The following is a 27,347-nucleotide window of genomic DNA, read 5'->3' on the forward strand; positions in this document are numbered from 1 at the left end:
CGTCAAGTCTATCTGCTCCCTGTCGATAGGCCGCGGAACCGGCGTGGATCTGCTCGACGCTAGGGCTATGGATGTTTCCCTCGGCTGGTATAGGGCCGGAGGGATCCCGGTATCTGGGGGGAGCGGCTCCTCTTCCGGGAGCTTGAGGAAATCCTCCTGTAGTTCCGGCAAGGCTGCTTCTAGCCCTTCGAAGCCGTTCTTTGGCGGCTGAGCTAAGACGGTACCGGTGGCGGAGCTCTTTGGAGAGGTCTCGGCCATTTCTAAGGTGAGGAGGCATGATGATTATGTGTAAGAAGGGAGGGTAATTAAGCGGTAAAAATGAGGATTAAGAGTTTTTCAAGGTTAAATACCTGAATATTTGGATTTAGCGGAAATCCTTTTGCTTTTCCTAGTAGTAGAAGACGCTTTCTTCTTGTTTTCTCTTGCGCTTGACTTCGCTGAGGGATTAGAAGTCCACTCGGCTATGTTGAAGGGAGCTACGGTCTTCTTTCGTCGAGTTTTCGGCGCTTTTGCGGTAGCTATAGGGGTCCACGACGTGCTACTGATTAAGTTGCCGTTACACGGATCTGCTACTACTCTATTGTCGTAGTTTTCGTTGTCTGCGCTAGTCTGCGCCGTCAAGAATTTTTTTACGGTCAACTGCGGTAATTGTAGATAAGAAGCAGGAGAATCTTTTGAGCATACTCCGTTTTTCGCTATCTCTTCTTGATCCGAAGATATATATAGAGGGTTCTGGGGAGGATAAGTCCGACGAAGGGATAAATAGCGGCGCGGAGGAGTCGCAATTCTGCACTTTCACGAGTACACAGGGCGTAAAAAAATTTTTTCAAGGGTTCAGTTAGGAAATTTATCAATATAAAAGTAATTCTGGATAATTTTAGAAGAATTTTAGCGTTAGTAGGATATGTAGAAAAAAAGTTTTTAAAGTGAATTTTTCGAATTTTTAAGAGTTTTTTGTTTGATTTGGTCAGGATGATCAGTCCTTTGGCTTTATAGCAGTCTAGAATTATGAAAAGGTGAGTAATTTTCCCGATGAGGCCCCCAATTGTGAGCCTGAGTCTCTATAGTGACAACAGGACACAAGAAGTGGGGGGGCAATAGTTGGATTTCTTGGGATAAAGAAACTACAACTATAAGAGAAAAAGAGAAAGAGAGAGAGAAATCAAGCAGGATAAGGGAAAAGAGAAGTACTAGGTTATTCTAGTGGGAATGCACGTCCACTGGCAATGCTACTCTTCAGAAGAGTGCTGCTAATCTGTGCTAGAAGTGCTACAGCTTCCTCTCAGGAGGGTATCTGGATTGAATAAGCTTAATCCAGCCACAATTTTTTAGCTTCCTTCTGGATATTCAAGTTTCTTATAGGGAAACCTGAGGGACAGCCCTGTAACCTAGATTTGAGGCAAAGGCCAAGTGATAATAAGGGACAGCCCTGTGACCAAGATAGAGGCAAAGGCCTGAGGATTTGGAGGGACAGCCCTGTGATCAAGAAGGAGGCAAAACCAGAAGAAAGAGCAGATCAAGCAAGACACAGAGTTGTACCTCTGAGATAAACAAGGTTCAGTGAAAGAGGTTACTTACTGTCAATATCCTAGGCGCCTGTGACGGTAGGTATACTGGGAGTATAGTAGGCTCTTTGGTGGTGATCCTGGAGTTATCTGGGTGGTGGTTCTGGTGTGCTGAAGTCTGTAGATCCGCCTCAGGCAAGGGGGATCCTGACTACGAAAATTTTCACAGTTTGCTTATGTAATTTACATATGTACATGTGGTTAGGCGCGCCTGGTAGCGCTGACACGTCACAACTGCGCAAGCGCGCCACAACTCAATAACTCAGGGAAGGAGTATAGTTACAATGAATTAATAAGTTGTAACTAGGGTTAAAATTGCATGAGGAAACAGAATATGAAGTCAAAACAAGGTTATCTCTTAAGATGAAAAAGATATAAAGTAATTTATATGTAACAAAGGTAGAACAGGCAGCTTTTAGGTCAGCTGTGATGACTCTAAGGCTGACACATGGCAAAATGACAAGTCTCACACAGAGCTTCCCTTTAGTGGTGAGCCCGGATTGTCTACGATTACCAAGGGGAAGAGAAAGCGTGATGTTGTTGTCAATGAGGCTCCTGCGGCCGAAAGACCCAGTTAAAGGACTCGGCAAACTCCTACCCACCTTGTGGATGGGAGCACGGCTCAGTCATCTGTAGTGAACAGTTTGGCGGGTCATCCTCCTGCAGATGCAAACAACCAAAGTGGTGCTTGCGCGAGCTCGGACTCCTCATCTGGGAACTCCTACGCTCTGCGTCTCCGAAAGAAAGCATTGTACTCCGAGGAAGACAGTACTAACGATTCCGATGACAAGTTTGGAAGTGATGATACTGTGACCGGTCGTCAGACACGCCGAAGGGTTGACATTTTACCAGTCGATTCACACAATAGTCCCCGACTGTTGCCAGAAGAACTTGATATTGTCCGTCGCACCATCCTACACACCATCTTGCCATCTTGGATTGATAGAGTGCCCCGCAACTTGGGTTCTGCTAGCCACGGTTCTTTAAAAGCAGCTGAATGGTTGATCATGTACAAGGTCTTTTACACAATTGCACTAATCCCACATTGGGTCACAGCTCACAAGAACACAGCCACCGAGATAACCAAAAGAAGAATTTCCGTACTACTAGAATCGACCACCACGCTGTCTCAAGTGGCGCATTTCCTCACTCTTCCCAAGATCAGTGTGCAAGACCTGGATGAACTCAACAGTCTGATCCTGAAGTACCGCCAGTGCCTACAGCATGGCTGGCCTGCCGCATTGAGCAAGCCAAATTTGCACCTGACACAGCATTTCTCTGAAGTTATCAGGAGGTTTGGCCCTCCTCGTTTGACCGCAGCGTGGGCGCAGGAGCGGGTGAACGGGATGTTACAAAGGCTCTCCACAAACCACCGTCTTGGTTAGTGATTTCCGTTGCGATTGCAGCTGTGATTTCTGTCCAAACTTGCTGACATCATTTTGGCCCGTGTGTGCAGACGAAATACCAAAGACCTTGCTGAATAAATGGCATATAAATTCAAACCTCCGCTCCCTCCAGCATGACCCCACCTATGCCACCTCCTCGGTGCAGGAGGAGATAGAGGGGGAGGGCTCAATCACACTGAAGCTTGCAGGGCCTTTGTTCCTCAAATGGAAGCGCGCGGTGGCATGTACAGCGGGGACAAGTCCTAGTCTGATGATGCAGTCTGATCTGAATTTGGATCCTACCGTTAATTGCGTAAAAAGTATCAACATTGATTGGAAGAAATTCACCAAAAAGCAGCACCACAAAGGAAACTCTTTGGTGGAATTCTACTTAGGCAAGGACCAACGGTTCGGTGAAACAGAAGAAATATTCCGATCAACCCAAACACCAAGCAAGACATGGCTTGTTGTGAAGCCATTCAAAGAGCTACACAGGACAGAGGATCCGTACGGCAATTACCCCAATCTCAACTGTCGCTTGGTCCTGGCCGAATTTGAGATGACGACGGTGATTGACAGCGACCGGATCATTGGGCACATGGCCATGCTGCGGCACGCTCCTGGCACCTTCGGATTGTCTGCAGAGACCATAAGCGCTGTGGGTTTACGCACCGCGGTAAGGCTTCCTCTGGTGCTTTTTTGACACTGGTGGCGTGTTGTCTGAGTGGTTGTTTGGCCAACTTGTTTGCAGCCTGTAGGGTTGGGAAGGCATGGTGGAAGGTTGATCAACAAGATCTTTTGAAGGAAATGTGGTGGGCCGTTGTACGTTTGTCAGAATTTTTGGGAAGGGCAGGGTGCATGGCCCCTGGTGGAGTTCTTGAATAGATCCCCTTGTGTGGTACCTAAGTCATCTAAAAGAAATGTCACTGTGAATTCAATTTCAAAGACAATGGTGGTTGAATTGTGTCTCAATTGTCTGTTCATAAGCAAATTCAGACCTACTTCACACCTGCTTTGTCCCCACTTGTGCCTCGCTGTTGCCTCAAAAAAATTCTGCTAGAATACCGGTTGGTATCTATTGCCTCCCTGCGACAACCGGTCAAATCTTCTTCGCCACTTGAAAATTAACCTGCCCTTGCTCCTCAGAACAAAGACCCCTTCTATTGAATCCCATCATGAGTTCGAATACTGTTCCTTCCTCTCTGCAACCAGGCAATGGAGGCAACGGCGCCTCCCCTCCAGGCAAGGACGCGGCTTGGATCGCGGCTCTCTTGGATGAACTCGTTCCCAAATTTCAAGGACAGGGAAATAGTTCTGCTAATGACTCCGAAATGGGGAATGGCACCCGAGGCAAGTGTATCGAACCATCACCCTTGAACCAGACATTCCGCACCTGCTGATGCCCATTTCACCGTAGGCCAGGGTCCGGGTGACGAATCTCAGCAGCAATCCACGACGGACGGCTCGGACAGGCTGAATCCCGAGTTTGTTTTTGCGAATGCTCGAAAAGCGCGGAATGAAGCCAAAGCGCCGAGAGCGAGCGGAGATCTGGGCGGCGTGCCCGAGGGATAGCGCAAAAGGAAGCGCTGGTTGAACACCACAATAAGCTTTCTAGGAGTATCCAGCTATTTGTCAAATTTTTCCTCGGCAATCCGGCGAAGCCTCAAGACTATCCTAGGACTCCAACGGCTGAGGAACTGGCAGATCAGTATTTGGTTGAGAAGCGCAGCGCCGTCATTGTTGAACAGCTTGACCGAGTCCGCGACGCTCTCGCGGGAAGACCGGACAGCAAGATTGACTACTACGTGTCTGTTGCGGAACGAGAAATCCGCTGTAACATTGTCTTACCGCCATTCACTCCAGCAGTCCCTTGAGGTCCTGAGAAGAACCCTAAGCCAATCAGCCTTCAGACAAAGGCAGATGTTGAGCGGGCATTTGAATTGGCGGGCATCTCAAGAATTACTTTTGAGTGGGCGAAGGCTGGAGGTGTCTCTGCGTGGAACTCTGCTGTCGTTGACGTCCTTGCGACGAAGGCTATCGACTGGATTCTACGAACCACGTCTCTAAGAGAAGACCAGGTTGGGCAAGCGCCTGCAATTATACAACGATGGGTCCAGACAAAGTCCCGTGAGATGCGAGAGTTCCAGGACATGGAAGTTCCGGCTTGCAACAAACTGAAGAACGAGAAGATAAAGAAGGATCAATATCTACAATGGCGGAAGAAAGTAAGTTCTTCATTACAGCATGCTTTGCTCCCGCAATCGGAGGGGTAGCTTACCAAATTGGCAACATCGTTTTTTTTGGCAGATCCAGACAAACCGATGTTCCATGGTGGACAAGTTCTTTAAACAGAATATTGCCCTGGCTGACATCGTTGAGAATAAGGCCTGTGGCTCCGACATCAAAGACAGCCCTAACAACCACACCCCATTGTCTCGAATCCCGGACTGGCGTAGCCATGATCTGACCACAATCTTACATTCTCTTGACAAGATGGTCATCGCTGAAGGAGTACATCACAAAACCATCGCTGCAAACGAAAGACTATACGCTCGCTCCATGCGCAACTACAAGACCACCAAAGGAATATTCGGTGTCCCACGCGGTCTTCCGCTTGACTCTTACGACAAATTCTACTGGGCTCGGATCAGTCCGCATAAGCAAGACACGATTTTGAAAGTCCCAGCGATTGGTCTTGCTCAGATTGCAGAGGACTTGCGCAAGATGTGCAACCGTTCCACCCCACCGTCTGGATCTGGCCCTGCAGCGACAGATGCCCGCGGCCAAGAAGCATCTAACACCACCCAACGGGGGGCTCCGAGCGGCCGAGGCTGGTTCAATGCAAATTGATGTTTGATTTCCTGTTTCTCCTTTGCCCTAGCTTGCTTGCAATTTTGTTCTGAAGTGTGTGCCAGCCTATGACAGCTTGGTGAAGTTGGAGTACCATTTGTTTTTGCCTCGTTGTCAAAGTGGAGGCAGTGAATTGTCACAAAAGTTGTTCCGGAACTTCCTGGTTGGCCGATTGACTGTCAATCCACCTGCTTGTGTGGAGCAGTTGGCTAGTGTCATTCTGCTGTGCACCAAAGTGGAGAATGCCTGTGTGATTTGTTCATCTCACGACTAATGTAGATAGGAGCCCCGTAGCAGCGGTGAGACAATGCTAGTTCGTCCACCATGATGTTTGGGCGAACAACATGGTGGACAATTGACCCAAGTGGTAGATCATCCAAGGAGTTCCTTCGGTTGTGTTGATGTTGATTCAGCCAAAGCAATTGAAGGGAAAATGCATCACTTGGCCCTGTCCACCCTCACGTTCAGCCGAACGTGAGGGTGGACATCTTGAGCGCGCATGAGCCGCGCGGCGCAGAAGCTTCCGCTGGGGCGCGCCTCGCAAGCAAGTGCGGTTCAGGATGACTAGACACTATTGGCTGGGCGCAGAATGTCCACCCTGACGTTTGGCCGAACGTCAGGGTGGACAAGCCACCAATGCACGTTCATGAGCCACATCAGTCATAAATTCCAAATCCCACTTGGCCAGGCCAACATCCAGCTTAGAGGTCATGATCTACCTGAAAATCATGAACATGACTGCCGCTTGAGCGCTACCTGCTGACATCTGCAGGTCATGCCACACGATTGGATATCGCCAACACCATTCTTGCCTCAGCGGTGTGTGCCAATCAAGCACATTGTCCATCTAATTTGCCTCCCGTGGTTGCCCCAAATAAGGCTGACTTCTTCGGACGGTGCTACCTACAAACATTGTGAGTTCAGCTGCAACAGGAACATCAACTACCTCTGGAGATCTTCCTGCTGAAATCACCTTTGCCTCTGCCGCACCCAAATCAAACACGCCATGTCCCATGAAGTCTATGTATACCACCTTTGAGCAGATATGCTCCACCGCTTGTATAACCCCTCCACAATCAAACTTGACGACAGCAACAACACAAAGCGTCAGCGGCAATTTGGCTCTGCACTGCATCATCCACTCTCGAAGTGATGCATCAGCCCTTTAGTTCTGCATCCGTTCCACATGTGTGTTAAAGTTGTTAGATCCTTGTGTGGTTTGGCTCTCTACCTGAGGACACCACAGCCATATGGGAGTTCCTAAGAGCATACATGCTCACAAAGGCCCACCGATGTTTTGATCTACAAAGGCTTCGTCATCACCCCCCACAGCATCTTGTTACCCTTAAAGAGGCCGCTTCTGGCCAATCTTTGCCCCTCCGTTGTCCCACCATCCACCGCACGACCAATCCGCTGCTCTTTCCTCTCCATAATTTCAATGTCCAACTCGGTTCCTTCCGGAGAACTTCCTGATCCCAGCCGCTCCTCATCAGATCTGAATACAGATTTGTCTTCTTCAACCCCACCTCCCAGTAAGTTCCATCGCCCATTGCCATCATCGCACCACATCCAAATGAATGTGACTCAGACCTACTTGTTGTAGCCCAACAGGACCTCCTGCAGAACTTCATCCCAGCGTTACTCCCTGCTCCATCTTTTCAGCAGTTTGCTCTTCAAAACCAACCGTCTGCCACCCCAGCCTCACTGAACCCTGAAGAATCTATTCTTCAAACTGAAATCGTCGAAATCACCGCGGAAGAATTTGGTCGTTCAATAGATGCCGTGGCCCAAGCAGCAGAAGATATTGCCGCTCTCAAGCTCCCCTGTAGCTGTAAACGCAAGGCCAAAGATCTATTCACTTCACTTATGCACAGTAAGAAGAGTATGTCATCCCTTCATATACCCCTCTGCCTCCCACTCGGTCCCACGGATGTTTTTGTCCAAACTTCCAATCCCATGGTTCTTTGTTACGTTACCTCCAGGATGGCAAGAAACAGGACTTGTTCCTGATGAAGAGGACATTAAAATCACCAATCCATCCAATCATTCTCATTCACCTTCTACCTCGGCGAAAATCTCACGGAAACGAAGGACTGGCACGCGGAATGGCAAGCGCCCCTCGGTTAAAGCCGCTGACCTCCTCTCTAAGACACCCGCCAACCCCTCCAACCTGTCATCAACAAGCCCACCTGCAGTTCCTCCACCCGCTACCCTGCCAAGCCTGTCCACGTCTCAAACCAACAAGCCATCCTTGACTGCAGATGCACATTTGCAGCCTCAAACAACAAACACCCTGTCCAAGCCCGCCAAGACGCCCTTAGACCCGGTCCGCAACAACTCATCACCAGCTGCCAATCGCTCTCAGCCGTCTGATCTACCTAATCCTGATTCGTCCAATCTTCCTGCTCTTGCTGACTTGCGCGGCGCGGATGCCTCATTCCCGTCATCCCAATTTGCCCGCCCTCCTCAAGATACAACAGCCAACGGTAACCCCTCTGGTGGACCCAAGTCCCCTCTCTTCCAGACCCCGACAGTCGCGCCTCGGAGACAGGTCCATCAGAATCCGCCAGCTCACACTTACTCCCCAGCACCAATCTTCCAGGTGATTCATCTTCAGCACCCCACCCCACCAAGCTCACAATCGTTAAGGCGGACGCCATCCGCATCCAGGTTGCCAGCATTCATCAAATGTTTGTCGGCTCAAAACCATCATGGGCTAAATATCAGATGACTTGGCAATCTCTTGCCCCCTTGCTCCACAATCGTGCCCAAGCAATGCACCCACCAGCTCCGTCACCACCCCGGGCATTCTGCTTGCAACGCACACCCTGCTCCCATGGCGTGTGGATCAACACTATCACCTCACTTGGTGAGTACCCTCCTCTCATGTCCAGAATTCTACCACTTCCAACAACTGAAACTGCTTATACTCTCAGAGGAATCGTTCTTATTGCCTTCTGACGGGGAGCAATGGTATTGCCCCGACATCATCAACTTCCCTCGGCTGAGTGGATTTGGGGACAAAGAAAAAGATTGCCAACCCGGTTCTTTCATCCCACCCTTCACAAAAACACCGCACCCTGAATCCACCCTTGTCCGTGGTCTCTACTGGCTCCTCCATCCTCCTCAACGTTTACACAACGAATGGGCCAGGATTATAGCCGCTTCAGTTGAATTGAGGGCCAACAGTCTCTTCAATCCACCTCAAGTTAACTCCGAAGATCAAGCAGCGGAGGATCACATAACCCGAGGTGTTGAAACTCTTGCCTACCTTATTGCTGTTAAAAATTCGTCTTCCAGCTTTGACCCGCCCCAGGAGAGTCTTGACCCTTCTGCACCCTCCGCACAGCGCTTGCATGCTGTCAACTTTCTCCACGAATTCCGCAATGTCATCATTGACGTGTTGATGGCTTATGTCATCTTCCAGACCAACTTCCTCAGCGAGGCTCCCTTGATGCCCGCACAGAAAAAGGCAAATACCCGGGCCAATCAAACAGATCCAACAGATGCAACAGATTCCTTGGCTCCCGCGCTGAAGGCTCCTTCAGAATTCGCTAACATCCCTGCAGACGCCACTCAGCAACTGCGATTGTATCAACACAAGCAGAATTTCCAGCCGTTTGTTTATTTCATCCTTGCGGGAGTCCGCGGACTGTTCATCACTTCGAGGGACCACAGGATTGCAGGGATCTCTACATGTATGTCATTCATCCAGGCAATTTATGTCATCCGGCAGCACTCAACAACACCACACACCCCCGCCGAACCAATTTGGAAAAACCTTGCAGTGTATCTAGTTCAGATCTTCGCCCCACTCTTTGAGTCTCCAAACAAGATCTGCCGCCTTGTTCAAGTTAAAGTACCAACTCGTCATGAGCTCGCAGAGGCTATTACAAATGATTTCCTGACCCATTGGCAGGTGTGCAACCCGACTTCCCCCTTCCTCCTGCCACACACACACCTGCGCGAGTGACAAGCTCGTGAATATTTTGTTTATCTTACAAAGGGAGTGCTCAGACATCTGGAGCATGCTATTGAATCCCTCCCTATACCTATACAAACTCTATAACCGTTTCTCCTCAGTTGTACTGTTTCCTACTTACAAGTTTGTTATCACATACAATTCTCTTGATGCGGGTAATGAGAATATACCATGCTTATACAAGCACACAGAACTTGCATGTGTCCCTCATGTCTAGGCCCTCCTGTGCCGTAAATCTGGAAGTTCAGATGGATATGCATTTGCCTCCGGGCAAGAAGATCAGTTTGATTTAGAGATTGGGATGATGAGATGTAGTCTCTACTGACACATCAGAAGCCTGTTGACAGCTACAAGAGTGGGCACAGATCACACAGAAGATTTGTAACATGAGATGGAGAAGAGTCATTCTGAAAATTCAGTTGCACCCGAGAAGGGTTTGACCTGCCGCAGATCCCAGCATCCTGTATGCTATTATAATGTTTTTGAGTAAACCACCTTGCGCTGTCGTCTGGTTTTAGAAGGCCGCTTCCAATCATTTACTCAGAGCTGAAAACGTTTTTGAGGATTGTGCCTTAAACTATAGACAGTCTTCTCGCATTGATCCAGCTTTGCAGCATGTTCCACCTGAGACCAAATCACGCTGTGCGTGAGTGTCAAAGTGGGAGTGACCTAGTGGAGCAACCACTTACACCCAAGGAAAGCAAACCGGGAGATGAGTCTGCCAATTGCGCTGCGACTCCTCCAATCCTGATAGAATCGCCGCGCCGAAGTGTTTGAAACGCTTCGTGTGCTCGCGCTGTTTTTGCGATGAGCTTGAGGTGGGCAGGCTTTGACTGCATCATTCATAGTAAGCAAGCTAGGTAGTGATCCGTGCCAGCGCCAAGCAAAAGGTCTGTCTGGTTGGAGCAAAAAAAACGCTTACAACATTCATGTACCTATCAATGACTTCCACGTACCCCACACAGCCTACAGCTGGGTGCAGGTGGACCTTTGCAACGTAGACTGTACCAAATGCTTGAGTCTGTTCGAATTTGGGAGCCAGAGGAAATTCGCCCTGGTGAACCTGCCATTGGAGCCGCTCCACATGAACGACCAAAGAAGCTGAATTCAACTGTACAAGGAGTTGGCCGGAAAAAAAAACCTGCGTTCTAGAGTCGTATAATATGGGAGGGACCACGGCTGATGACCACTTGAGCAAAACATGATATTCTTGGTAGGCTGTCGTTGGGCTTTCCGGAGGGATCGGGTGGGAAGCAATGCAGGTTGTGATATTTATGACATTCCCAACACTATATATGTTACGCGGATTGGTATTAGCGAGATGTATATTACCGGCAACCTCGATCATTCTTGCCGGAATCACTTATGGGGGGGCAGAGACTTTTGGTTTTCAATAACGAAGTGGGGAAAAAGACCAGCACAGCTGCACTCCCTTATTTCTTCAAAGCATTCGCCTGCCGCCAGAACCAATGTCTGTTCTGCACACGGCACGGGCAATTTCCCCTTGTCCCCTCAACAAAGGGAAAGCTTTGCACTTCTTGGGGCCGCGAAGTACGTCATAGCAGAGGCGGTACATCTTCCCTGTCAGCCATCACGCTGGCCACCACTCTGACCCTTTCATTGATCTCGCTCACCTCTTGCCCACAGTCCAATTACCACTTGGTTGGTTGTTGTTTGGGTTAATTTGCCCAACCTTTGGACCCCCCCGTTTGTGCCCTCATGCCTTTCTCTACAGAAGGTGCCCAATCCCCAGCTAGCTGTGCACTCTGGTTGGGAACACACCTGACATTGCAGATCCATGGGGTCTGGTCTATGTGTCCACCTTCACGTACGGCCGTACCTCGCGGTGGACATTGTATTGTGGTTCCCGCCTACACATCCCTATCCAATAGTCACTCATGATAATGAGTCAGGTCCAGCTCAGCTGCACTGGTCTAAGCGGTGGGGCCCTCATGGGTAGAGAATGTGCTACCAAAGACACTCGCCCTCCCCGCATTTGCCTTGAATTGAGTGTTGACAAAAAATGCCGTGAGGCTCATGTTGCCTTTGTGACACAGGATGGTGAATCCCGTATTGCAGCTGGGCAAATGCGATCCGAATTTTGATTGCTGCAATCAGGGCTGGTCGTCGGGTGGCACAAAACAAGAAAGTAACGGACTTTGATTCTAATACCAGGCCTCACCGTCCTCATCAAAAACCTTTGAAGCTGGCAGGTTCAGGGGGGAGCAGCTCTGCCATGTGATCAAGTATTTCTGCTCAACCATGAAAACCTCCAGTGCCTCTTCCTGTGTATCACAAGATCATACCCAATCACACCTCAGCTACATCCACACAGACCAGTTGCAAATGATGGCTCAATGGAACACAGGAAAGTGTTTGCCGCTGTGCTGCCCGACAGAACATCGTCACATGGCATCCTCTCCCATGTGTGCCATCAACTCGTGCAGATAGCAGAGAACTCACAAATGAATTTGATTCCCAATCATCATCTGGACAGGCTGAAATTAGCAGCCTTTCCCCACTTGGATTGAAGGTGCTGCCGCCCTTACTGCTGCCCATATGACACATCATAATCACAGTAGTGCAGTATTGCAGTAAGAGTATGGGATGTGCATGCAGTGCTAGTAAACATAAATCAGTTATGACAGCCTTTCAGCTGATCCTGCTGACAAGACTAAGACTAGGCCCAACATTAATTCCGTTGTGTGGCTTCGGGTCATAATTTGGCTGTCCGAGGTTCACGAGGACACCTGCTTCTCAAAAACCACACGTAGCCGGTTCCTCAAAGTTCCATTTAGTAGACACCAACAACTTGGGATAAACATAGGCAAGTGATAAACTTTGTCAGTCAAGAGTTGAAAACAATTTGAAACAGAATGTTAATGTGACAAATCACCACATGATCAGGCATTCCTTTTCATCAGCTCACTCTCTCCGCTCCTGTCACCGGACCTGAGGGTCCATTCACCCCAAGTTGATAAGCCTTACTGCAGTGCCACATCTCACATATATGTTTTGGTGTTGAGTTTGAGGATCATGTTGGTGTGGTTTTTGTTCAGACACAGCTCTTCAAAATTATGCAATGTATGCTGGTGTCACATAATTCATAAGGACACATTATTCTGATGCCTGCATCCAGCTGAGCAATATGTGACACACTCCTATCTAGCATCCTACAAGTATTATCATGTAAATTATAGCGGAAGAGCGTCAAAAGCTCTACCTTGCCCATGGGGGGTGAACTTCTTCTGTATACACAAATTCACCTGTGAAGTGCTTGGTTAGGGCACATGATAATTATGGGAAGTTGCTCCTCTGTCCACCTTCTCTAACACCATACATGAGGCTTGACAATGAATCAAGGATTCTCCGAGCTGGGTTTTCCTTGTGAGAAAAGCATCCCACACCACAACTCAGGGGTCAGTGAGAGGAGTCATAGGACTGGGACAAAACAAATGTTGTGTTGGTCAGCACAAGAGCCACAGGGTAGTCTGGATTTCTCTACTTCAGCTGCACCATCCACACAGCTCTTAATCCTGAATATTGTTCACACAATACTGCTGTGCAGCAAGTTTTAGCTGCCACTTGGCCAGTTCCAAGACTGCTGTGGATAAAACATGAAATTGGGAGAAGGATGCACCTTGATGCACATTGGTATTCTATTCAACACCCCTACCGCATTTCAATTACTGTTGCCTCTGTAAATCTCTCATGCTTAGGAGGAGTTTAACTGTAGATTCAGGTATGGCAACACCTCAGTACTTATTGTGGGCCAAGGTTGACCAGATGATGCACGGGGAATTCTCTTAATGAAATCACGGTCAATACTCTTTTCAGGTGGAGCCGCCAAGAAGCATGGCTGGAATCTGCCTTTGACATCCTAACCGCACACATCCAGATGGCAAACAAGTAGCCCAAGCCATCAAGTTCTCACATATTGCACACATTTCACCCTTGGATCAACTGAAACTGAGGCAGAGAACACCACAGGTACTAGATCAGTGCCATCCGTGCCCCCAAGCAAGCATCAGGGCACTAGAAAGACACACCTAATTGCGGGTTTGCCTCTTTTGCCAGCATGTTAAAAGACAATGATGAATTTCTGAACATTCCTGGGTCTAGGACCCAGTCAAAATTCTCAAAATCCGGAGAGTTAATTGCCCATGCGGTGTGGTGCGCCATTTGGTACACGCAGGGACAACACTCATTTTGCGGCGCGGCGCGCGGAAGGACGTCAAGATCAAATCTTCTAGGTATCAAGATCTCTGGTGGCGCGGCGGGCATCTCCCTCAAGAAGTCTCAGGAGCTTTACAATCTCTTTTATTTTCTTTCTTTTCTTTCTCTCTCATGATGTTTTGTTTCTTGAAAACTTTGATTTTTTTCCTTTCTTTACTGCGCGCGTTGGATGGTTACAGTGGGGAGGGTTTGGTTGTGTTCTTGGTTTTGTTGTTTCTTGCTGTGTTTTGATGTATGTGCGCGTGTGCAGGGCGTGATGACAGGTCCGCAGTGCGCGGCGCTTCCTGGAGTCTGAGTTTGCCCACGAACTCAGAGGAAGGGGAGCATGGAACCTAGCTGATCCCAATTAGGAATCCATCAGAATCTTATCTCTCATCATCCGGCGCCCTCCAGAGCGCCATACCAAATCTTATTGATCCCGGGAGTCTCTTCCCTGATCCATAGTTTTCTTCCCTCAAAACAACAAAACCGCTGACGCGCTCTCAATGCCGTCGTAAAATCTTCCCCTCCCCTAACCTCATTGCTTACCCGATCCACACTACTCATACCGACCATCACCCGGAGGGCACAAAATCTCTTTTCCCCAATTCCCCTCCAGCTAACTTCCGCCGGCCTGCACCGGACGGATTTCCACAGCGGATGTTGCCACATTGTTCACTTGGTGCTGTCAGTGTAGCCCACAACAGAATAGCTATCAAAAGTGCATGTAGTCTCTCGCTGCATCAATAGAGAGGCAAGGGTGGGCCGTTACGTTACCCGTAATTGGGAACGTAACTGTAACGTAACTTTTAAAGTTACGTTACCCAGTAGTTACAGATACCTTGATTTTAGTTATGATATCTGCCGCAGAAAAAGGGCTGTTTATTTTCTAGTTATAGTTGCGCAAGGCAATAACCTGTACCAACTCACCTGCAAAAAAGGCCCAACTTTGAGGGCTTATAACTTGTGTAATACATATGCCAAAATTACATCAAAAATACCTTTGGAAACTACCAAAGCAATAGAACATGAAAGTATCTAGTGACAGCCTGTAGCAAGCCTCAATTTTTCTTTCCAAGTTGTTAGAGTCATTCTTTGGGTATTTACCACATATTTTTGTGTTCTCACACTTTTGTAGTTTAAAAAGATACTCAGTATGTAACTGTAGCATGATTATTACACAAGCTATAAGCCCTCAAAGTTGGGCCTTTTTAGCAGGCGAGTTGGTACAGGTTATTGCCTTGCGCAACTGTACGTTACCCAGAAGCTTTCAACAAAATGGGTTGCATTACAGTTTTGCCCAAATTTGGGTAACTTTGCCGTAACTTTCCAAGAGAAATGACTAGTTGTGGGTTTTTTTGGTTCAATATGAGTACGTATTGGGCTCAAGTTGATGTAAAACAGCCACTGATGCCAGTTTCTGCCCAGGGTGTCAGGTCAAAATAGGTGCACAGTGAGGATTGAATCCGCAACCTGTATGTTGCAAAACATACAAGTGGCAAGCACTAACCATTATGCTAAATTCATTATTCAAATGAACCATTTTTTGAGAATATTGAACAAAAAATGTCCACCCCAAAAAAGTTACGTTATCCAAAACCTCCAAAACTCAAAAATAAAAAAAGTTACTTTACGTTACGTTACTCAAAAAAAATGTTACGTTACCCAAATGGCTAATTTGGATAACTAAAAAAAAGTTACGGTATCCAATTAGCCCTCTGTAACGTACCGTAACGTAACTGCCCACCCTTGAGAGAGGCCACTGGAAAATTTGGTTGTGCATACTGCAAAAGGTGGAGTGATTAATCACACCAGCACCTGCTGCCTCTCATCACCAAAAGTCCCACAATGGCAAATTGTGGAACAAAAGCCTAAGGAGAGAATTGGAAACCCCAGTGCTGATCAGCATTTTGACTAGGTGTGAATTGGATATCAACATGAGCTATGGGAGACATCATGTACTCGTGGTGTTACTGGACATATGAGATTGGAGTGTGTTGAACATGCCTTCAAAATATTTTGATCTTGACTGCCACATGCGGTCAAGTTTGACATCATCCACAGTTCCCAAAAGAAATTACGGTCTGGCACTCTCTGGAGAGTGCAACACATCCCTCCCTGGTGTGATGCAGGTCTATGCAAGGATATTCTAGAAAATAAATAGAGTTCTCAGCAAGACCTCCCCTTTAAAGGCCTTGCTGAAGGGAATGCTTATGCAGTATTTTTTTTAAGTTTATGCAGGAAGGGTGCATGAGATTTGAAACCATCCGTGACCAGCAGCCAGAATCAGGCTAACGTGAACCCCCCTATTCACCTCGCAATAGAGAAGAGTTTCACCCAAGGTTTTGGTAGTACTCGCCGCACTGGCAGCACCTTCCAAAATTCAGCCAATCAATGGCTGCATAAGCTATCAAAGCATTTAGTTCTTGTCTTGGATGTGTCGATCCCTTCTACGCTAGGACAAACTCCGAAATTCCCGACTGATTCTAGGACGCGCTCTTGCAGCTCAATCAGGCTGTAGCAGCTGTAATTTCTCGTCTCAGACGGGAATTCTGTCCAACAAGTCGTCTCAGACGGGAATTTTCTTCAAAAGGTGATTCAAGCCAGTAAATCGTTAGTTAAGGAATTGATAATATGGTATTGAGTTGGTATAACAATATCTCCGGCAAACCCGCACAGCAATACATATAAGTTATCCAGCGTTGCCGACTAGATGTGCAAGTTTATAAAGGTCATTTCCCCTTGTCGTCGCAGCAAAGAGCCGTGTCTTGCCAATCTCCTATCCATATTTCTCGAATCCCTCCTGTTGTAGTTGAGCCACCAATGAAATTTAAATGAAAACAAAACTCTTGTGAATGGATCTGCTGAGTACCAACAACGGTGGGCCGCTACACTACATTTAGTCTGTAGTTCAGCACAGAGTAGCGGATCCAAACTACAAATGACGGGGTTTTCTGTTAGCGGACAGTGATTGCCCGCTACCGCTAACAGGCACCCCTTGAAACTACAGGGCCTCTATCGCCGCTATCAGCGCTAGCAGTGCTATTCAACCGCTAAAAATGCTGATAGCGCTGTTAGCGCCCGTTAGTGTAGTGTAGCGGCCCGTAGCGGGCGCTAAAGCTGACGGCACTGTGTCAGGAACTACGCAACACTAAACTAGCGGATAGCACACGCTACGGATAGTTTAGCGTAGCGGCCCGGCATTGGTACCAAGAACCAGCCGTTAATCATATTGTAGGAAAATAGATCCACCAGGGTTGATAGGATAACAAGAGATTTTAACAAGGATAGTCAAAGAGCATTGTCTTGTTGATCCTCCAATGGGAGCTTGTACTCAGAATGTAAAGGAGTGCAATCTAGTGTCTTGAAGGTCTCCGCCTTGCAGTATACATCCAACCGTTGGAACCCGTCCAAAAACACAAAAAACAGAAGGAGTGTGCATGAATGCTTTTAAGGACTTTATCTTATTGGTCCAGCCATCGGAACCCGTCCGAAAACGATATGAGACCAAAGGAGTGTGTTTGAATGCTTTTAAGGACTTCATCTTATTGGTCCATCACATTAGACAGGGCCTAAGTTGATGTTTGCAAACTAGCAGGGGAGGTGAAGGCAAAAGATATTTGGGAGAGTGGAGGGAGGTAAGGCGCGTGGGATTATCTTATGCGCTGAGGTAATTTGGAGCGGTGAGCGGATAGAGCAGGTTTAAGAGAATGATCTTGAAGAGGTATTTTTAAAGGAAGTAGCAGATTGTAAGACCAAATAATCTGAGGGAAGATAAGGCCACTGTTGGGACACCACTTGTGGAACTTCTCACGACGGGGAGATGAGCTTGGAAGCAACAGTGAAACTGATACAATACGTGTATTTGTATCTGTATTGGCAATACATAGTTTTGGAAAAGTGTGTATTGTATCTGATATCAGATACATCACAAATACATGTATTTCAATACAATACAGCAGGTATTCCCCCTGATACATGCTGTATTGTATTGTATTGGGCACCCAAATACACAGTTTTGGAAAACCATGTATTGTATCTGATAACCAATACATCCAAAATACATCTATTTCGATACAATACACACACAATACTGATACTTGTAAAGTGTCAGTTTCACCGTTGTTGGAAGGGAATAAAATGCTTGAAGAGCTGCCTTCCGGAATAACTCTGGGAGAATATAACACAAAGAAACATAAAGATGTGGCACTTTCTTAAATTTCTTGGTGTTGCTACTTCTGAATACCTTTTGATCAATGAGCTCTTATGGCGCAGCTTGAAGAGAATTGAGGATTACAAGTTTTCAAGGGGGTTCAATTTCAATTTATCTTTAATTTATCAATTAAATTATCAATTTCAAATTATCAGTGTGATTAATGCTAGTAATTTATAATATTAATATCTAATGCAAGCATGGAGAGAAAGAGTATCCAAAATGGCCTTCTTTTATAGACAAAAGAACCAATATCAGATTAGCTTTTAATCTTAGAAGATTTACAACTATGTAATGAAATTGTAGTTACATATGAGCCTTGGCTTTTCTATTTGTAAATGATTTTTAGTCTGGAATACTTCTCAAAGATGTTAAATAATTTTTATAAGTGAGTACTAGATTGAAGTGTAAAGAAAATTACTGTAAATCTCTTTTTATACTACTTTTGTATATATAAGTGGCTATTTCAGAAGGATTACATATATTGAGTGTTTCTTATATTTATAGCCAGAAAATACCTTTTTAAAGTGCTTAAATTAATGAGAAAACTATGTAACATCTGTGTGAAAGTGATATAAAGTATATTTACACCTGTTTATGTTAAAAATGTTAAGTTTTTGGCTATTTTGCACGCTGTGCGCGTTGATTGCGCTCACCACACCGGGTCATCAAGTGGATACACACTCCACTCAATGGCCGAACCGGGTCACCAAGTGGATACACATTCCACTCAATGACCAACCCGGTCATCGAGTGGATACCTGCTCCACTCAATGACCAGGTTGGTCATTAAGTGGACAACTACTCCACTTGAGGACACAACCGAGTCATCAAGTGGAGTGTGTATCCATCCACTTGATGGCCGAACCGGTGTAGTGGCCACACCGGTACACGTATCAGGATCAAGCATGACCATCAAGATCATCAAGATTCACATCAAGGCTCAGTTCTCCTCCCCATTTGGTTTCCCTCCGGCTCCCTTCTGGATTTTCCCAAATTTTTTTTTTTCCCTTTCTTTCTCATGTCAATTTTCTCCTCACCTTACCTCTTCAGCTTCTTGGTCCTAACACATTCTACATGTGGGTTTGTTCAGTCCTCTTTCCCCTCTCTCACCTTCTGTCTTGAGTCATTATTTCATCTCCATTAGTCTGCTGTTCATTTTTTCTTTTTTTTAGTTGTTGGTTATTTTTTCTCACTAAGTCTCATTGTTGTCCTTTTCACTTGTTGGTCTTTGTTGATTTTCCTTTCTTTATTTTCTTTTTTTTTCCCTTTCTCTCTTTTCTTTGTTATGTGTATGTATGTAGGGAGATGATGATTTGTCTGTGACAGGTCTTCAGGATTCCAAGTCCAGCGCAGGCTTGGATGATAGGCCATAGCATTCAGTCTGATCCAAGACGGGCTATCAAGAAATTTGATTCATCTGATCCTTTTCCAATACCTGCACACCAAGCCTTGATCCCTGATTCCCCCTTCACAGACAACCAAACCACAACGCCAACGAGAATCCAAACCTTGTTGAACTCAAAACGACTTCCAACCAAGCTATCTAATTTGACCATCTCGGCAATTCCTCCGGACCACATTTGAGGGCAGTCACTCGACACATCTCCCCTCCCAGCGCTGCCGCCGGCCTAGCACCAGACGGTGCTCCACACCGGGTCATCAAGTGGATACGCATTCCACTCAATGACCAACCCGGTCATGGAGTGGAGTGTGTTGCCGGACCCAGTCATTGAGTGGAGGTCCGGCCATTGAGTGGAGTGTGTATCCACTCGATGACCGGGTCTGGCCATTGAGTGGAGAGTGTATCCATGTCAGCCTTAGAGTCATCACAGCTGACCTAAAAGCTGCCTGTTCTACCTTTGTTACATATAAATTACTTTATATCTTTTTCATCTTAAGAGATAACCTTGTTTTGACTTCAGATTCTGTTTCCTCATGCAATTTTGACCCTAGTTACAACTTATCAATTCATTGTAACTATACTCCTTCCCTGAGTTACTGAGTTGTGGCGCGCTTGCGCAGTTGTGACGTGTCAGCACTACCTGGCGCGCCAAACCACATGTACATATGTAAATTACATAAGCAAACTGTGAAAATTTTCGTAGTCAGAATCCCCCTTGCCTGAGGCGGATCCACAGACTTCAGCACACCAGAACCACCACCCAGATAACCCCAGGATCACCACCAAAGAGCCTACTCTACTCCCAGTATACCTACCGTCACAGGCGCCTAGGATATTGACAGTAAGTAACCTCTTTCACTGAACCTTGATTATCTCAGAGGTACAACTCTGTGTCTTGTTTGATCTGCCTTTTCTTCTTGCTTTGCCTCCTCCTTGATCACAGGGCTGTCCCTTCAATTCTACAGGCCTTTGCCTCTATCTTGATCACAGGGCTGTCCCTTATAATCACTTGGCCTTTGCCTCAGAATCTAGGTTGCAGGGCTGTCCCTCAGGTTTCCCATTAAGAACCTTGACTGTCCAGAGAGAAGTCTAAAAAACTGTGGCTGGATTAAACTTATCTAATCCAGATACCCTCCTGAGAGGAAGCTGTAGCACTTCTAGCACAGATTAGCAGCACTCTTCTGAAGAGTAGCATTGCCAGTGGACGTGCATTCCCACTAGAATAACCTAGTACTTCTCTTCTATCTTATCCTGCTTGGTTTCTTTCTCTCTCTTTCTCTTTTTCTCTTACAGTTGTATTTTCTTTATCCCAAGAAATCAAACTGTTGTCCCCCATTTCTTGTGTCCTGCTGTCACTATAGAGACTCAGGCTCACAATCCACTTGATGACCCGACCAAGTCATTGAGTGGAATGTGTACCATCCACTCAATGACCCGACAGAGTCATCAATTGGAATGTGTACCATCCACTCAATGACCCGGTCCGGCCATTGAGTGGAGCGGGTATCCACTTGATGACCCGGTCCAGCCATTGAGTGAATCTGGATGACCCATCCGGGTCATCGAGTGGAGTTGTACCCACTCAATGACCGGGTACTGTTTACCCACTCACTTGATGACCTTTGGGTCATTGGTCATTGAGTGAGTATGTGTCCACTCAATGACGGGGTTGGCCGTCGAGTGGGTCTGGGAGTAGAGTGTGTACACACTTGATGACCGGGTAGTGGTGATCCACTCGTCATCAAGTAGAGTATGTATCCACCTGATGACCGGGTTGGTCATTGAGTGAGGTGCATATATGTGTGTGTCCTGGTTGACCCAATGATCGGTCATCGGTTGAGGTGTATGATAAATACAGACATGTGAGATCAATGGCTGGTCTCAATGTCTTGACCCGCCCGGGTTCATGGTGTGATGGGCAAGGATGGGCACCAGTACGTTTCCATTGCTCCAACAGCATAAAAACTTCCTGGTGTGAGGCTAAAATTTAATTGCGCAGCTTGCGCATCTCTCCTGGTGAGGTGATAAAATCTTTCTGGTGAAAAAAGTCAATTGCGAACCCCCCTATTAGGAAATGATTGATAAATTATACAGAAGTCAGTGGGAAGTCTGTTATAATTTATGAGGAAGTATCACAGGACCTCGTGCAATGTTGTATAGAACTGTTTCATTCTTTAAGGATAACTCAATCACAACCTAAAATGAAATGATAGTTAATCAATGCCCAAATAATAATCATTTATGGCAAATTTATGTTGATCAATTTTTCTATGTGCAAGGGGTTTCACACAAAAAAAATGTGTCAAGGTGAGGCTTGAATGGCTTTCTGACCAGTTTTTACTTTTCATGGAGCTGTGAAAGGCCCCTCTGGTGATCTGTCACCCCATCGTACGCGCGTACACAAAGGTGACATTGGCAAAATGGAAAACAGCTCACATGCATGTGCATGGAGACATTGGAAAACAAAAAAACACAAAAACACAAAAACAACTCACAAGCATATATGTGTTAAGGATTCAGGTTGTCTAGCTGAAATATGATACCACAAACCTCCAAGCTTGACTTGACTCATACTTTCACCCTATTTTCATTGTTTTTTGGCTCAATTCTAGAAAATACCTGCCTTTTTAGCAAAACATGCCAATTCAGATGGGTGTTTCACATCATTCTAACCGGGTTTTACATGTTGTTGATCTGAAAGAGGCCCAGCCTCCATTTTTTAACATCCTTTTACATGCGCTGTGGTGGCCCCCCTTGTGGCCAGCTAGTCAGGATCAACGCCGCCGTCAGGATCATCAAGACCCATCAAGGCATCAAGAATCCAACCTCAAGACCCTTCTCATAACCTTCCCACTTTCAACTGGCTCCCCCCTTCAAGATCTCTTCCCCCTCCCTCATTTTTCCTTCTTTCCACCTTTCCATTCTCACTCCTTCTCAGCCCCCCATCCTTCTTCAGCTTTCTTGGTCCTAACACAGCGCCTGCTGTGGGTTTATTTCCTTGTTTGTTTCTGGTTTCTTTCCCTTTCTGTTTGTTTTGCCTGTCTTGAGTGTTTTCTGTCTCTTCTTTCCTTTCTCCCTTTCTTCTCTCTGGCTCTTTTCTTTCTGTCTTGTCATACTGTGCTTTCCTTTATTTTCTTTTCTCCTGCTTCTCTTGTTTGTTGTGAGTGTGTGCGCGTGTAGCGCGCGGGGGATGTGATGAAATCTATGTGACATGTGGCTCTCCCGGAGCAACAGTGGGTAGTTATGGTATGGTTATTGGTAACGTACCAATATTGTAATGGTTTTTCTCTTGTTACCGTTACCGTTAACCGTAACGGAAGTGCGTTACAATATCGCACACCCAGGATGTATGGCATTTAACATCGGTTACAATATCTGCCCGCACGGAGGGGCAGATATCAGACTGCATATGATCCAGAGGGGGCCATTTGCCCCTCTTTATCTCGTTAACCGGTGGTTAACGCGTTACGCTACTAGTAACGCAAGTAACACACCAGAAAAATCAGGCCCGGGGTTACAACTAGTCGTTACTAGTAGCGCTAACGCCTGAGCACAGTAACGGCAAGTGTTACGCTACGCAGATAACGGCGGTTATTGTAGCGTATCCTAACTACCCACCGCTGCCCGGAGTCCAAGTTTGCCAAACTTGGATGATGGGAGAGGCATGGCATTCTGATCCCCAGAATACGGTCCATCCTCCGTTGCTCCTCAATGGTGGCAAGTTGCTTGGCATCAAGGCAACGTTGCTCATCTGCTTGAGTCTGTGCTTGTTTGGCCTGGAGTTGTGCTGCTTGGAATTGCACCACCGTATTCTTCTGAATGGTGAGTAGTGCTTTGAAGCAGTCCGTGATGCTCATCTCACCTTCTACCTCCTGGTCCGATGGAACTGAGGCGCCAGGTAAGTTTGGCGCTTCCGAGCTCCCTTTCGGGTGCTGCATGACGTTGGGATCGGCGAACGGTGTCGGATGGGTGAAGCTTTCAGGTTTTTGTATTCAGTGAGGAAAAGACTCAAGGATCTGAGCTGAGACAACACTAAATACAAGACCAAGCTGACATACTATAGTAGAAGCATAAACAAGATGCATTCTAACACAAATTGTAGTTTATGTGTCCAAGTACAAGTCAATAAATCCTATACAGATCACATCGCAGTCTTTTTTTCAGGCTGGACATCTCTCACTGCTCAGCCTTAATGGCCCTTTGTAGACGCGTTTGCCTCGGGTGCTTTTCAGCATTTTTCATGTGCTCGTTACAAATAAGACCCTGGCAAAGCAGACTACCCCATCAGATTAGGATTGATGTATCGCATTGTGGTTGCTTTTTTGAAGCCCAAAATGTTTACAAGTGTTTGTAAAATGAGAATCTTGATCGATAGAGGAAGCCCAGTTTGTTATAAAACAGCTTACAAATGCGTACACCATCTGTGTGGAGTGAGTGGACATATTTTTCCTGTAACTCGGATCCGCATTGAAGCACCACGTCGCCATGGTTTACGACCAGCTCAAGGATCGGTGGATTCGACTTTTTGACTGAGGGTTCTTCTTTTAGGTCTGGGCCGTTTGGTTGTTTCCTTTTGAACCTCATCATCGCTGTCGAGCCTAAGCTTAGACTGACGATCACACCGCCTAACCCAAGCTGCCCAAAAAAATAGATAACTAAGCCACTTTCCCAAGTTCATATGAAGTATGTGTTTGATGATAAAGACCTCGTTGTCCGAATGATACTTTCGAAGTGTGATATTTTTGTTAATCAGTGCAAAATCCAATGAAGAGTCGATGAAATTATTTGTATGGTGATTGAAAGAGACACACATTCATACCGGTTCCGGGAAGATAAAAGCAAGACAAAATCTCGTTGAAGGTTTCCGGTAAAAGGTCATCCAATCCAATTTTCTTCGAGCTTGATGAGATCACTTCATGGTTTAAAGCATCTCTCACAAATTTACATAGGCCTGAATACGCTCGGAATATTGGTATCGGTATTTGAAGCCACGGTCTTGTTTCCACTTCTGAAAACAAACAAACAAACAGGAAAGAACAATTAACTATGTTTAAGCACTTCGGATAACTTTGGGAAAGAAATCATCTATGCTTGCCTGTGCAATACTGGTAGGCTTGTCCATAATTCAATCTTCAACAATACGCCCATTAATTGGTCAACAAACCGCCCTATTTGTGTTTGTAAGCGTTAATACTCACGTGAAAGCCTGTGCGACCAATCCATCGACTTGGTTACAGAGAAGAATTTCATCAGCTCCAGAAACGGACACAGAGTCGCGAGAGGGCCGCCAAAGAGGACTGACCTTGGCTAAATCTTAGTTGGTTTCTCTTGAAGCTCCAAGGATCCAGAGCAGTTTGAAAGTCTTGAAAGAGGCAGTCAGCCTTTCTCAAATCGTTGGGAGTCGCATGAATGACGCCGCCGGAGATGTCATGAAACCTGTACCATCTGAGCGAATAACCGGCTGCTTTGAGGGGTCCAATCGGGTCCAATGATGTTATATCGCATCTGTTACTGGTCATCTTTCGATTGTCTCGTGTCAAATCGGCGGGCCTTGGAAGTTCTAGTGGCGCTCCAGTCAAATTCACTGTGAACTTTTGACCACAAAGTTTACCGGAATCGATGGGCGAAATGATAAGGGCACATGTATCTGATCAAAGACGTCCAAAAACAAAAGGTAGCAGACTTACTTGGCATTCCTCATTGGAGCAAATGAGCACTCTCCAATAGATCCTGATCGAAAGCCTTCCGCAGGCGCTGCAATAGAATCCGACTTTAGCCTCGAGATGGGAAGCCAAGTCGATTTGATTGCCGGTGAGATTTTGGAGGGTAGTGGGAGTGAGCGGAAAGGGTACGCGATGGTCATCCTCGAGTGAAAGTTGGTGTCTCAAGAACCACATCACGTATTTCAATCCTGCCATGTCGGTATCAGATGGAGAGGCTGTGGCTGACCACTCGAAGAAATCATACTGCTCTTTCGTTCTAAAGAAATCCCAACAGAATTCGTTGAGACACATCCATGACCCTTTATATATGTTAAAGCTCTCCTTGCCGCAGCCATTACACTTATATTTCAAGAGCTCTTCATCCTCTACGTCGAACATATCTTGGTATGTTGTCGAAAAACTTCCGTCGGGAGTTGCTTCCCAGTCCATCTCGCCGCTGGCTAATTGGGCGGGCTTCTCATCCGCCCCCAAAGAACTCGAGGCCGAGAGTTCGTCCGAGACGCTGACCGATTGCCAGGGCTTCAACGATTTGTAATAATTTTTCATATCCGATACCCACCAAGGATCGCCTTGAGACGAGACCCACTGGAAACGAACTGCGTCATGGGGAGACAGGACAATCAACTTCCAGAACATCCACCTGCTTTGTTTGTCTCAAGACGGTTCTAAGCTTCAAACTGCTTACATTTGAAACGCACGCTATACTCGTTAGGCTCGTCGCTTCTGAATTCCCTTTCTGGCTGTAGTATATCTTCGCATATCAATTCAAGAAAATCATTCCTCGGAAAAAGGGTTGCACTTTACCCAGTAATGAGTGACCAAATAGTACCCAAGGACCGCGTATCTTACTGAAGGATAATCTTGGAACCATGGCATCCCTGAAAACTTTTTCCCTACCTAAGTAGTTAGTGCAACTATCTATCATGAGCGATCCACAAATTTTCTCCAAAAAAAAGAGGACTTGACGCGTCTAGCCGATATAATTGCTCACGAGTAAAACCACAGGCACGCGTTCCTCCATACACTTGATCAATGCTTTGACACGATAATTCTCTCTTGTTTGGGATTTGACTAGTGTTAATTGGGGAGGGCCTTGTGATCCCGTAGGCCGACACATCATCGATCCGCCCCCACTTGAACGTCGTCCTCGTCACCAAACATAAGCGGTTTGATCAAGAAGTGTATTGAGAAGAGAAATGAAGAAAATAATCGCTTACTGACCCGTGACTGATGATGACCTTTCCTGAATCTTCGAAGACGTCCCTTGGTGCCGGACATCCATCCAGCAGATAGCCCATTGTCCGTTTATTGGAAACGTAGTGACCACCTAGATTGATTGTGTTTGTCCCAGTTATAATTCATGGCAGTTTTCTTATTTGCTTATCGACCCGAACCAAGGAAGAATCTCACCTTGATAAGACCGGAAATAGGGTAAAGCCTCACAAAGCTCTTGCCGTCTCTATGTGCACATCGAAGGAAAACAGCATATCATTTCTTTCTTTTTCTTACGAGAATGGGAGGAAGATTGCGAACCTGGGAATGTATGGGCGGCCTCCCGCCAATTTTTTGAAGCTGTTCGGGAAATATCCATGTGGATTTATCTAAATCCTGCAGCTTTTTCCTCTTGCTATTACTATCCTCTTCTGTTCCTCGATCGACAACCATTGGTGACATTTCTTTTCTTGACGGATTGCCTTTTTTTTCCGACGAAAATCTTGCTTCCTTCAAGTTCGGGCACTTGAGGAGGGCGGTGGACAGACGCCAGGACAGCTTTTTATGCCATTCTGTATCCCAAGCCCCCGTTGTGTCCGAAGAGTGTGCATGTCGACTTCAACTTTCTCTTTCGCTTTTTGCTCAACTTCCATGTCTGCAACTTAACCCCAAAGAAAAATCTAAGTACCTAAGGAATGATGACCCAACCACCAAAGACGTGGCTTTCATATCGCTGAGCGTTTGCATTGTCGGGCTTGCCCCTTGTTCCGTCCTGCTCAGCAAGACTGAGCCGGGAA

General features: G+C 46.4%; 2 protein-coding genes across 2 annotated transcripts; one reads left to right on the plus strand and one right to left on the minus strand.

Moving 5' to 3' along the window:
- Positions 1–7,730: 7,730 nt before the first annotated feature.
- On the plus strand, positions 7,731–11,887 carry PtA15_11A243 (uncharacterized protein; the record flags this gene model as incomplete). Its single annotated transcript, XM_053161131.1, has 2 exons — positions 7,731–8,402; positions 11,840–11,887. The coding sequence occupies 2 exons, from the start codon at positions 7,731–7,733 to the stop codon at positions 11,885–11,887; spliced, it is 720 nt and encodes a 239-aa protein (XP_053025108.1).
- A 12,004-nt stretch (positions 11,888–23,891) lies between these two features.
- Positions 23,892–26,636, minus strand: PtA15_11A244 (uncharacterized protein; the record flags this gene model as incomplete). The annotated part of the gene is made up of 10 exons (XM_053161132.1): positions 23,892–23,932; positions 24,022–24,250; positions 24,321–24,338; positions 24,427–24,623; positions 24,918–25,206; positions 25,303–25,934; positions 26,024–26,078; positions 26,143–26,231; positions 26,330–26,484; positions 26,560–26,636. The coding sequence occupies 10 exons, from the start codon at positions 26,634–26,636 to the stop codon at positions 23,892–23,894; spliced, it is 1,782 nt and encodes a 593-aa protein (XP_053025109.1).
- Between the last annotated feature and the right edge of the window lie 711 nt (positions 26,637–27,347).

This window comes from Puccinia triticina, chromosome 11A (assembly GCF_026914185.1).
Source record: "Puccinia triticina chromosome 11A, complete sequence".
NCBI lineage: Eukaryota > Fungi > Basidiomycota > Pucciniomycetes > Pucciniales > Pucciniaceae > Puccinia > Puccinia triticina.